Here is a 12,764-nt window from a genome sequence, read left to right on the forward strand (position 1 = left end):
AGACTCTGAGTCAAACCAGGTCCTACCCCTGCCATCTCTGCCCCTACTCTTGCTAAGGGCCAGTTTTTGAAATATTCACAAGTTTGAGCTTGTCTCCTCTGTACAAGTGAACTTGAACTCTGTAAAGCCATTTGTTGGCTATCCTGTGCCATCTTGTCACAGAGAGCTGTTATCATTTAGCAGGTTGCCGCAGGTTGGAGTGGTACAGCCCTGAGTCCCAGGATTGAGTTTCAAGGTCAGAGATGGGAGACTGTGAATAATCTAATCATCCTGTCCTCACAGCCCTATCTGAAAAAGAACAAAGTGGAATTGTGTTTGTTTTTTTCTTTCCATTTTGCAGTACTGGGGGTTGAATTTAGGGACTCGTGCTAGATAAAACCACCTAGCTACAGCTCCAGCTCCTTTTTCTTTTTGAATTTTTTTGAACTTGCATTCTTCTTGTCTCAGCCTCCCCAGTGCTAAAATGATATCTTTATATTTGTTTCCCTGACTTTGGAGGCCATAGGAGGGCACCTGGACAGCAGGTGTGGGCAGAACTAGAGCTCCCAGCCTGCATGATTATGGATATTGATATTGATATTGGTCAGTACTGGTTCTCTGGTTTGTTTTGATCTCAGAAATCTCAACCCTTCAGCTCCGCTGCTGTTTGTTTTAAGTGTGAATTGAAACTGTTGCTGGTTTTAGAAGCCATACATGAAGAGTGAAAAATCCAAACAGGACTAAGGATAAATTTCAAACCCCTGGCTTCTGTGCTTCTCTGGCGTCAGGCCAGCCTTCCAGTCAGTCATCTACTCAGTCTTTTTCTTGACTGCCTAAGAAATGTCCCTGCTCAGCCGTGTGTGTCTTCTTTAGGCTGATTTTAATTGTTTATTTATTTTGATAAAAAGCATCTTGCTGTATAGCCTAGGCTGGCCTAGAACTCATCATCTCCTACCTCATGTACTCCATGGTGTCCAACTCTATGGTGATTTTTGTGTGTGTCTGCACCTGTATATATGTTTCTTGTGTGTGCTTGTGCATGTGGAGTCCTCTGTCCACCTTAGTTTTAGAGACAGGCCATTGGGCTACACTGGCTGGCCAGCAAGCCTATCTTCACCTCCCAGAATTGAGCTTACACTTACACATTGCTGTACTTTTTTTTGGTTGTATTTGTTCATATTTTTATTGCTTTTGTGCATTTCCTGACATGAAGTATAAAAGTCCAAATATACAGGGAACAGAAAGGAAATGTGCTGTCAGTTCTAACAAATTCCACAGAACTCTGTAAATACAAAGGTCTTCATACTTGGCTCCCTTCCTCTGCCTTTTGCTCCACAAAAGAATGAAATGTTAGAAACTTTCCAACATCTACTCCATGTATTAAACCGATAAAAACTTTTAAAATTGTTTTTATTGAGCTATATATTTTTCTTTACTCCCCTACCTTCTTCTTCCCTCCCCTTCAACCCTCTCCCATGGTCTCCATGCTCCTAATTTACTCAGGAGATCTTGTCTTTTTCTACTTCCCATGTAGATTATATCCATATCTTAGCGTCCTCATTGTTGTCTAAGTTCTCTGGGATTGTGAGTTGTTTATGTCTAAAAGCCACTTATGAGTGAGTACATGTGATAATTGTCTTTCTAGGTCTGGGTCTCCCTCAATATGATGTGATTCATCCTTTTGTCCACAAATTTCAAGAAGTCACTATTTTTTCTGCTGTGCAGTACTCCATTGTGTAAATGTACCACATTTTCCTTATCCATTCTTCAGTCGAGGGGCATTTAGGTTGTTTCCAGGTTCTGACTGTGACAAACAATGCTGCTATGAACAAGGTTGAGCACATGTCCTTGTGGTATGATTGAGCATCCTTTGGATATATACCCCAAAGTGGTATTACTGGATCTTGAGGAAGGTTGTTTCCTAATTTTCTGAGAAATCACCACACTGACATTCAAAGGGACTGTACCAGTTTATACTCCCACTGGCAATGGAGGAGTGTTCCCGTTACCCCACATCCTCTCCTGTCATCAGTGGTTTTGATCTTGGCCATTCTGACAGGTGTAAGATGGAATCTCAGAGTTGTTTTGATTTGCATTTCTGTCATGGCTAAGGATGTTGAACATTTCCTTAAGTGTCTTTCAACCATTTTAGATTCCTCTGTTGAGAGTTCTCTGTTTCGGTCTGTACCCCATTTTTAAAAATTGAATTATTTGTCCTTTTGATGACCAATTTTTTGAGTCCTATGTATATTTTGGAGATCAGTTCTCTGTCTGATGTGGGGTTGGTGAAGATCTTTTCCCATTTTGTAGGCTGTTGTTTTGTCTTGTTGACTGTGTTCTTTGCTTTACAGAAGCTTCTCAATTTCAGGCAGTCCCATTTATTAATTATTTCTTTCAGTGTCTGTGCTACTGGGCTTATATTTAGGAAGTGGTCTCCTGTGCCAATGTGTTTAAGTGTACTTGCCACTTTCTCTCCTATGAGGTTTAGTGTGAGGTTTTATGTTGAGGTCTTTGATCCATTTGGACTTGAGTTTTATGCATGGTAATAGATATGGATCTATTTTTCTTCTTCTACATGTTGATATCCAGTTATGCCAGCATCATTTGTTGAAGGTGCTTTTTTTTTCCATTTTATATTTTTTGCTTCCTTGTCAAAAATCAGGTGTTCGTAGGTGTGTGGATTGATACCTGGGTCTTTGATTCTGCTCCATTGGTCCTCCTGTCTGTTTTTATGCCAATACCAGGCCGTCTTTAGTACTGTAGCTCTATAGTAGAGTTTGAAGTTAGGGATTGTGATACTACCTCCAGAATTTTTTTTTATTTTACAGGATGTTTTCTTTTAGCTATCCTAGGGTTTTTGCTTTTTCATATGAATTTGTGGTTCTATTGAGGTCTGTGAGGAATTTTGCTATGGTTTTGATGGGCATTGCATTTTATCTGTAGATTGCTTTTGGTAAGTTTGCCATTTTTACTGTGTTAATTCTGCCTACCCATGTAAGTGAATGCGTATTTGATTGGTATGCTAAAATAACCAGACCAGCTCAAAGCAACAGTTATAATTTAATAATTGAAAAACGGGGAAACTCACGCTACCGGAGAAGGTCCGAAGTCCAAATGGGTCAGGCAAGCACCGCGCAGAGAGCTCATATGATTGGCTGAGCTTCCCCATTATCTCACCCTTTTGTCTAAACAAGATCGAACCAAACTCAATACAACTATATATAGTAGGAACAGATACCAAATATAAAATTACAAGCAATAAGCAATATTAAACAAGAAACACATAACAAAAGTTTTACTAAGCATTCTATTTCAAGGAGTCTAAATAATGTTTTGAAATTAAGTTTAGCTAAATCATGAGGGGGGTAGCTACAATTATCTACAACTCCATCAAAGATCTGAGAAGGGAAGTAATATTACTTGAGTAAACAGTAAGTACAATCGAGAAACTTCCAAAATGTGCAACAAATAACAGAGACAACTGACTACCTGGGCAATCACCCAAAGTCTCATTTGCAATATTGAGGCAACCAACTTTGGCTAAGACCTAACATAACTGACATACCATTTTCAAAGGCAAGAAACTTTTCTGAACTATCTTACCCTGTCTTGGCAGGATATGACAGTCTGTTTTATCCATTTATGGATACTCTGTATCTCTGTCGGTGGTCGAGGTATGGGCTTTTCTTTGCCCAAAGGCCAGTTCTGCCAAGAAGAAAGGCTCCAGGTGGAGTGTCTTTGGTGCTCAACATTCTCTGAGAGTAGATTGGTGTTGCCAGGAGTGATTGTGTCTCACTACCACGGAACTCTAGGTTAGATTAAAGGCCATTTTCTACAGCTCTTTGAAGAGGTTGAAGATTATACTATCTATACTGAATATAATCTCTATGTATTTAAAGAACCTGATTAGCCTAAATATTAATAGGACAAACATAGATGACTATTGATCTATAATTCTCAATACCTATCTAACTTAAAGACTAAGACAATAAACAACTGTGCAATAAGTAAGAACAGTGACCTTCAAATGTAAACAATGTGTAAGTATCTTGATCAGAGGTATTAGTGTACATTGCAATATGATAAATATATATGTCAATACATAAACATTGTTTCAAACAGAAGTAGAAGCATGCATGCATACAATATTCAATATAATTTAACTTTGTATCAATATACAAGAATCGATACCAATATAATTGTCTAAAAACAATAACTCACATTACCAATCTATTATCCCATCACCAATTATCCCTCTTTTCTTTTTTCAAGAACACCCCTAAGCCTATAAAATTCCTCTCCCATCCCTCAACCATATACCAATTATAGTCAACCCCTAAATGATGTCCTAAACCTGAGTGCAAACTTTGCTGGGAGAGGGGACGTTGTCCTCTAAAATTGCTTCCAGCTGTCATGGGGGACCTCCTAGGAGGTCCTGTGAAAGTAAACGATGGTTAAATTTCAATATTAATATTTTGTCTGGTAAAATTGCAAATCGTCTCTGAGACTTTGGGTACTTGTGAAGGTCTGGCCAGAATGTTGTAAAAGCTGTGCACCATTTCAGCTAACCAAGTCAGGACCATCTTGTGCAGCTGGTACCCAAAACAGGTCTTGTAGTAGCGCTATCAGCATCATGACGTCATATTAACCAGGTGGAGTTGTTGTTGTGGGGCCCCATCTTCTTCCTGGAAACTTCAAAGATTACTGCAGGAAAATTCATTGTTTATTGTGAAAAACTTAAGCACTATCTATATAGATAAATACAGACATATACGTCCAATGAAAGGTATGATAAAGACAAAAACAGATATGAGGAAAGGCAAAGAAAGTTTATAAATTTTTTTTCTTCTTTCAAAACAACAGATATAATTTAATCATTGAGAAACAGGGAAACTCACGCTACCGGAGAAGGTCCGAAGTCCAAACAGGTCAGGCGAGCACCGTGCAGAGAGCTCGTGTGATTGGCTGAGCTTCCCTATCATACCCAAGAGCATGGGAGATCTTTCCATTTTCTGGTGTCTTCTTCAATTTCTTTCTTCAAAGATTTAAAGTTCTTGTCATACAGGTTTTCCACTTTTTTGGTTAGAGTTACTCCGAGATATTTTCTGCTGTTTGTGGCTATTGTGAAAGGTGATGTTTCTCTGATTTCTTTCTCAGCCCATTTATCATCTGTGTAAAGGAGAGCTACTGAATTTTTTGATTAAATCTTGTATCCTGTTACATTCCTGAAGATTTTTATGAGTTGTAAAAGTTCCTTGGTAGAATTTTTGGGGTTGCTTATGTAAACTGTCATATCATGAGCAAACAGTGAGAGTTTGACTTCTTCTTTTCCGATTTGTATCGCGTTCCTCTCCTTTTGTTGTCTTGTTTCTCTAGCTAGGACCTCATGAACTATATTGAATAGATATGGAGAGAGTGGGCAACCTTGTCTTGTTCCTGATTTCAGTGGGATCGCTGTGAGTTTAGCTCCATCTAGTTTGATGTTGGCTGTTGGCTTGCTGTATATTGCCTTTATTATGTTTAGGTATGATCCTTGTATCCCTGTTCTCTCCAAGACCTTTATCATGAAGGGGTGTTGTATTTTGTCGATGTCAAATGCTTTTTCAGCATCTAATGAGATGATTATGTTTTTTTTTCAGTTTGTTCATATGGTGAATTACATTTTCCAGTTTGTTCACATTGACAGATTTTTGTGTGTAGAACCATCTCTGGGATGAAGCTGACTTGATCATGGTGGATGATTTTTCTGATGTGTTCTTGGATTTGTTTTGCCAGTATTTTATTGAGTATTTATGCATCAATGTTCATGAGTGAGATTGGTATAATTCTCTTTCTTAGTATTGTCTTTGTGTGGTTTGGTTAACAGGGTAGCTATAGCCTCACAAAAAGAGTTTGGCAATGTTCCTTCTGTTTCTATTGTGTGGAACAATTTGAGGGGTACTAGTATTAGTTCTTCTTTGAAAATCTTGTAGAATTCTGAGCTGAAATCATCTTGTCCTGGGCTTTTTTTTGGTTGTGAGACTTTTGATCACTGTTTCTATTTCTTCAGCAGTTATAGGTCTGATTAAGTTGCTTACCTGGTCTTGATTTAATTTTGGTAAGTGATATTTATCCAGAAAGTTGTCCATTTCCTTTAAGTTTTCCAAGTTTGTGGAGTACAGGTTTTTGAAATATGACCTGATGATTCTCTGTATTTCTTGTATTCTCTGTTGGTCCTGTAAAGGTCTCTGACTCCAGTCTACTCCCCTGGAGTTCCCAGGCTCGGGTGCGCCCAGACCTGCAGAGGACCTCGTCACTGGGACCTGCAGAGGTTTCTGGTTCCGGCTTATTCTCTTTGACATCCCAGACCATCACCCAGACCTGCAGAGGTCCTGCTCAGGCCTACTCCCTCTGAGGTTCCACACTCATGGCTGGACCTGCAGAGATCTCTGGTTCCTGCCTACTCCTTCAGAGGTCTCAGATTCATGCCCAGTCCTGTAGAAGTCCTAGATCAGGCCTAGTTTCTTGGAGGTCCTAGACTCAGCCCACACCCACAGAGGTCCTGGCTTAGGTCTACTGCCTTGTAGGTCCCAGATTCACATCAGGACCCTCAGCAGTCTCTGTCTCTGGCTCACTCACTCAGCGGTTGCTTCTCTGTACCTGTTCCTGTGGAGATCGCTGTCTCAGGCCTGCTCTGGCCCAGGTCACTGACTCAGTTCTGGTCCGCAAAAATGAGATGTTGTGTTGTTAAAATTACTTCTTGTTTTTTGGGAGCAACAGTTTCTTTAGATGACCCTGAGAAAACGGAAATAATGATCAGCCTTACACTCTAACATGGAATTAAGACATGTGGTTTAAAAAAGCTCATTTTCCTTTCATGCCAGTAAGGAAAGTGTGCCTTTGGTAAATTATTATTCAACAATTATTATTATTATTTTTTTCATATCTGGTCAAATGAAAGGCATTTGTTAGTCTTATAAGTTAATTTGCACTGAATGACCAACCTGTCTGATGAACTATTGCCTGTCCGTATTCAGGAGGTCTTTCCTGTGCGAATCTAATCTTTATCAATATTATTGGTATTCATATTTTTTTTGTCCTGTAGAGACAAAGACAAAACCTGTTCTCTAATGTAACACATTTTCCTGACTTCCATTCTGAAGTTAAGACACCCTTAAAATATATATGTTGGTTTAATTCAGCAGTTTTTTCCACAATCCAGTGTCTCTCAGCAGTTGTTTTTTGTTCATTAGTATTTAAAATATTTTTAAGTTAATAAAGCACTGTATAGGCATTAAATGCCTTGTGTTACGGTATTTCCCATCCTTATAAGGGTTATTCTTTTTATACTATTTTACTCTCTCTTTAAAGACTTCTCTTTATTATTTTTAAACTATTTTTTTCTATGACTGTCTATACCCATTTTCTTTTCTCTCTTTAACACATAAGCACATTTTCAAGCACTCTACACCCATTCAGAGGTTTTCTTGGTCTGGATCTGACTTTCTTTGTGCCTACAGTTCTTTGACTGCATGATCCAAGCTTTAAAGGATCAGGCCACCTCTGTATATCTGTGTGCTTCTCCCGTGTTTCAGCTCCGCTTGGCACCTGCATTGGTCCAGCAAGCTACTCCACTGGTTCTGGGCTGTAACTGCTGCTTGCCTTTTCCTGTGCCAGTTCTGGGAAGCCGCTGGGCCCACCTGTGGCAGGTGTTTCTGTCTAGTCTCCTGCCGTTCTGGCTGTTCACAGGCCCCTCTCAAGTTCTTGACTGTGCAGCAGAGCCTCTTAAAAGAGCCATGCCTCTGTATGCCATGAGCACTGGGCCTACCTGAGAGACTGCAGTTGCTAGGAAGCTGCATCTGACTCTGTGTCTGTCAGCTTTCTCAGGCCCTCCACATTGGATGCCAGTTGTAGCAGGTCTTTCTTTGGATCACCAGCTTCTGAATAATGAATGACACAGAAGCTTAAGTATGAAAGCTTTTAGTTTAGGCTTGTTTCCAGTGAACTCATTTATATTAATGGACATTCTGCCTCGTGACTTGTTACCCTCCTCACTACTGTACATTCAGCTTCCTCCATGTCTGGCTGGCTAATCTCCTGCCTCAGATTCTTTCCCAGAGTTCCTATCTCTGTCTGTAAGTCCCACCTATCCTCTCTTTCCTAGCTGTTGACCATTCAACTCTTTATTAAACTAATCAAAGGGTGCCTTAGGCAGGTGATAAACAGAGACACATCTTCAAACAGCATACAAAAATATTATCCCAACACTCATTAGTCTGGCAATTTGCCAAGTAAGGTGGATCAAATAAGATTTGCCAAATAAGATAGGCCATCTAGCTCTAGGAATTTGTTTGTCCCAGCCTCCCATCGTGGCTTTCCTTGAATTAAAGGCTATACTATATTCCAGCTTGCACCTCACCTGTTGGTGTTTGGGATCACTTGAACTCCGTTCTTCATGTTTATAAAAGTGAAAAACAAGGCCTTCACTCTGTAGTAGCAACTTTATGATTACTAGGCAAAGCAGAAAGGACACCGAACTTGAGAAAGGCAAAAATGTCTGGCATTCCAATTCAGGGCAAGACAGTGGTTTTTGAAATGTATAATGGAATGTGGGACTGGAGAGATGACTGGTAAAAGCACATGGTGGCTCACAACTACCCAAAACTCCAGTTTCAGGGGATCCAAACCCTATTCTGGCCTTCAAGGCCATATACATACATGCAGGCAAAATACTCAACACATAAAGTAAATACAAGTAATTTAAGTTTCCAATGGTGAGAAATTCTTGTCCTCTTTTTCCTTTAGATTGGTATTCCAGAAAGTTAGAATCTTCTAGCATAGCCCCTTTCTGCAATTCTCCATTCTGTTGGTTCAGGCCCTGTTTTAGTTAGGATTTCTACTGCTGTGACAAAACACCATGACCAAAAAGCAGGTTGAGGATGAAAGGGTTGGTTTGGCTTATACTTCCATATCACTGTTCATCAAAGGAAGCCAGGACAGGAACTCAGACAGGGCAGGGACCTAGAGGAACTGATTGCAGAGGCCATGGAGGGAAGCTGATCATCAGGGCTTGCACACTCGCCATCAGTCACTAATTAAGAAAATGCCTTACAGCTGGATCTTATGGAGGCAATTTCTCAGAAGGCAAGTTCTCTCTTTTCTGATAAATCTACTTTGTGTGTCAAGTTGACATTTAAAACAGCCAGCACAGGATCTAAGGCCTTATCTGATAAATATCATGGGAGCTTGAAAAAACTCCCTCTTCTGATTCTGGGATCAGTCAGAACTCTGTAACTCTGTAACTCTGACCTTAGAGTTCCGAGACAAGCAGGGCCAGCCACTGAGGGCCACTGCTTCTCTGTGGCCCTTGGAGTTTGTGGCCCTTTGAGTTCTCAGTGCACCTCTTATAAAAATGGACAGGTACCAACTGAGTCATTTCCCTAGTTTGACCACTGGTCAGTGAAATTTATTATGCATAGAAGAGGGGGCACCAGACTTAACCAGTTGATACTGGTTGTGTGTGTGTGTGTGTGTGTGTGTGTGTGTGTGTGTGTGTATGGTGCTAGAATGCTAGGTGAATACACTAGCACTGAGCTACAGCCCCATCCCTGCATCATTTATAATATTAGGTCTCAGTATTCCTTTAAGCCTTCAAGCAGCAGACTACCTTGTTTTTCCAAGTGCTCAATGTCACTTGTCACAAGGAAGAGAAGTTAAACTTAGGTGGAAGATCTGCCTCTGTAGGATTGGCCAGGCTTGGAAGCTTGTAAATACCTGGGCTTTGGAGATGGCTGCCCTGTGTAAGCCTGTGGTGCTTGTTTTGAGGGTATTATCTGTCCTGCTACACCCTCCTTCCCATACCAGGAATTGAATTCAGGGCCTTGTGCATTCTAGGCAAGCATCTCCCATAGAGCTTTCTATTTTTTATTTTACACATTTAGTTTCTGTGTGTGAGTACACATGCTATTGTGTGATTGTGATGGTCAGTGTGTATGAGTGGGTTCTTTTCTTCCCCCACTAGGGGCTGGGGGAGCAAACTCATATACACATAAACATGAATAGCGTAAGAACAAGTTTTTTAAAAGCAAGGTGCAGAATGGAGTTGACTTCATGGACTTTTAAGAAAAATTAAATCATGTGCATTTGGGTGATATGTAGAAGAAAACCTAATCTGTCAGTGAGCAAGAAAGCTTGCCTGTGAGGTGATTTGGACAGACTGTGAGTTAGGGAAGAAAGGCTAATTTTTTTACCATATATATATATATATATATGTATACATATACACACACATATATATATGGTGAAAAAATATATATGCATATATATATGCAGAAAAAAATTTAACATCATGTAATTAATTACCTGTGAAGGGCAAAGAAGTACCAAAGGAAAGGAGTCATGGGTGAATTTCTGTGTGCATGGATGGAGGGGTGATGGGTGATGGATGGTTACACTGGTAGAGAGGTGGTCATACAGACAGGCGATGGCGGTGTGGGTGGGTAGGTGCGGATGAATGTGTGGATAGAGCAATAACTTACTGTAGTGGGGGGGATTGTAGAGGACCAGTAGCTGGTTTTGCATGCTATTGCAAGCCTCCATTTTTTCATCTAAACAAAGAAATGGTAAAGGACTGAACTCATGGTTTTAAAGGAGACTGTTGTTTTTCCATCGGCACAGAGGCCGTGCTTTAATCTGCTGCTGTGTTAGCCAGCAAATGCGGCTCTACAGGTACTGGCCTGCTTCTCTGGCAGCTGCCCAGCCACTCAAGCCTTGGTCTGGCAGGAATCCTGTTCCCACAGGCACCAGCTATGTCGCTGCTGCCAAATATAGCTTTTAATCGAATCTCTGTTGTTCTATTTATCAATAAGACTTTGGAGTCAAAGACTGGGGTGAAAACCTGCTAGCTCAGAAAGGTTGAGAAGCCACTAGCTGACTGTTTCTCTTTGCTGGTATCCCCAGAAGAGATTGTCCTTTTGCTTTGTCAAAAAAGAAGAAGCCATGCTACGCTGTGTCCCTCCCTCCCTACTACTTCCTGTACCTCTGTCTATTGTCTGACAGACACTCTAGGACTCTCTCTGATAACTTTCTGTCATCTGGGCATTATGCGATGATGATGATGATCAAGGGCTGGAGTCTTTAGTTCTTGAGGAAAATATGCAAATAACGTGTATGACCCCCCCCCCCATTCTTCAGGATTCACGTGATTGTCTGTTCTTCAAGGTCCTTTAAGTGACATCCTCCCTCCATCTTGTGAGGAGAGTTTCTTGTGGCCCTGGGCTTAGGGCCCTTTGCTCCTGTTAACTTGCTGCCTGGTTCTCTGGCCACGGATGTTCTGAAGTCTACATACTTGTCTGAGAGGTCCCTGGGTGTGGGAATCATGGTCTATTTCTTTGCACATACAGCAACTAGATTTGAACTCTGTGAGTCCTGTTCTCTTGTGGTGTCACAGTTGATGTTTGCATGTGCTTGTGTCCCCAGGATTGGAATGTCACATGGCACACCAGCAACCCTGACTTTACCAAGTGCTTTCAGAACACCATCCTCACGTGGGTGCCTTGTTTCTACCTCTGGTCCTGTTTCCCCCTCTATTTCCTCTATCTCTCACGACATGACCGGGGCTACATCCAGATGACGCACCTCAACAAAGCAAAAACTGTAAGTCACCTGGTGTTGCTGTGGGGTGGGGCACATGGGTAGATGTGTGTAGCCCAGCTTTGTGTGAAGAAGGCAGAAGAAGAATGTGATAGATCAAGACTGGAAATTTGGAGCTAAATATAGGTTCAAAACGGGACTTTTGAGTGAACATTTAACCTTCATGGTCTCTGGTTTCCTGTGTATGCATGCACTGGTACTAATGGAAGCTTTCTCAGAAGAGTATCAAAGAAGGTCTTCATTAATTAAAACAATTTCCTTGTATTTGTTTATTTTTATTTTGAGTGTGATTTCAGGTCTGAAGGGATGGCTCACTGGATCCCCAGAACCCATGTGAAAGTTGAGGTGCAGACAGGAATCTCTTGGTCAAGCTGGTAGTCAGACTAGCTGCAAAGGGATCTCCAGGTTCAAACCAGAGACCCTGCCTCAGGAACAAAATGAAAGGCAATCAAAAGACTACTGGTAGGAACCTCTGGCCTTAGTGTACACCATACACATGCACACACATGGCACCCACATACAGGAAAAAAAACAGAAAAACTTTTCATTTTGAAATAATTTCAGACTCCAGGAAATTTCCAGGACAATGCAAAACCTGCATTGCCCAGGCTTTCCAGCGTCGTCATTCTTTCCTCTGCAGTCTTCGTTTTCTCTGTGTGCACACATTCCTATGACGTTTTTCTTGGCCATTTGTGAAGAGGTGACATCTACCATGTCCTTGAGCTCCTTATTCTCTCTCTCTCTCTCTCTCTCTCTCTCTCTCTCCCCCCCCCCCCCGTCCCTTTCCCTCCCTCCCTCCCTCCCTCTCTCTTTCTTCTTTTGAGGCAGGCCTCTGTAAACTCTGTAAACCAGGCTGGCCTGGAACTTGAGATCTCCCTGCCCTTGCCCCTGCTCTTCTCATGCTAGGATTTTAGATTACCACACCTGTCTTATCCATCACTCTTCAGTATTTCTTTCCTCAAAGTGGGCTGCTCTTTTATTAAAGTGTCATCAGTGACAGGCAGGGATAGAACCATCTTCAGCCCCTCAGGGGCTGTCTAGCAGCTGTGGCTAGATATCAGATTCCATTGCAAGGTCCTTAGGGGTGTGAGAATCACTAAGACAGCTGGGCATGGTGGAGCACTCCAGAAACTGAGGCAGGAAGATCAGGAGTT

The 12,764-nt window shown here is 41.4% G+C and overlaps 1 protein-coding gene across 3 annotated transcripts in view; it reads left to right on the top strand.

Annotated features, from left to right (window-relative positions):
* The window catches only part of Abcc1 (ATP binding cassette subfamily C member 1 (ABCC1 blood group)), a 122,682-nt gene that overhangs the window by 27,885 nt on the left and 82,033 nt on the right, over positions 1-12,764 (top strand). For all 3 annotated transcript variants that reach the window (XM_048433287.3, XM_085694516.2, XM_085694515.2), the window contains exon 2: positions 11,437-11,613. In XM_048433287.3, coding sequence (XP_048289244.2) covers positions 11,437-11,613 — 177 coding nt within the window. The remainder of the gene's footprint in view (positions 1-11,436; positions 11,614-12,764) is intronic.

Source organism: Myodes glareolus, chromosome 9, assembly GCF_982192425.1.
Source record: "Myodes glareolus chromosome 9, mMyoGla1.1, whole genome shotgun sequence".
NCBI classification, from domain to species: Eukaryota; Metazoa; Chordata; class Mammalia; order Rodentia; family Cricetidae; genus Myodes; species Myodes glareolus.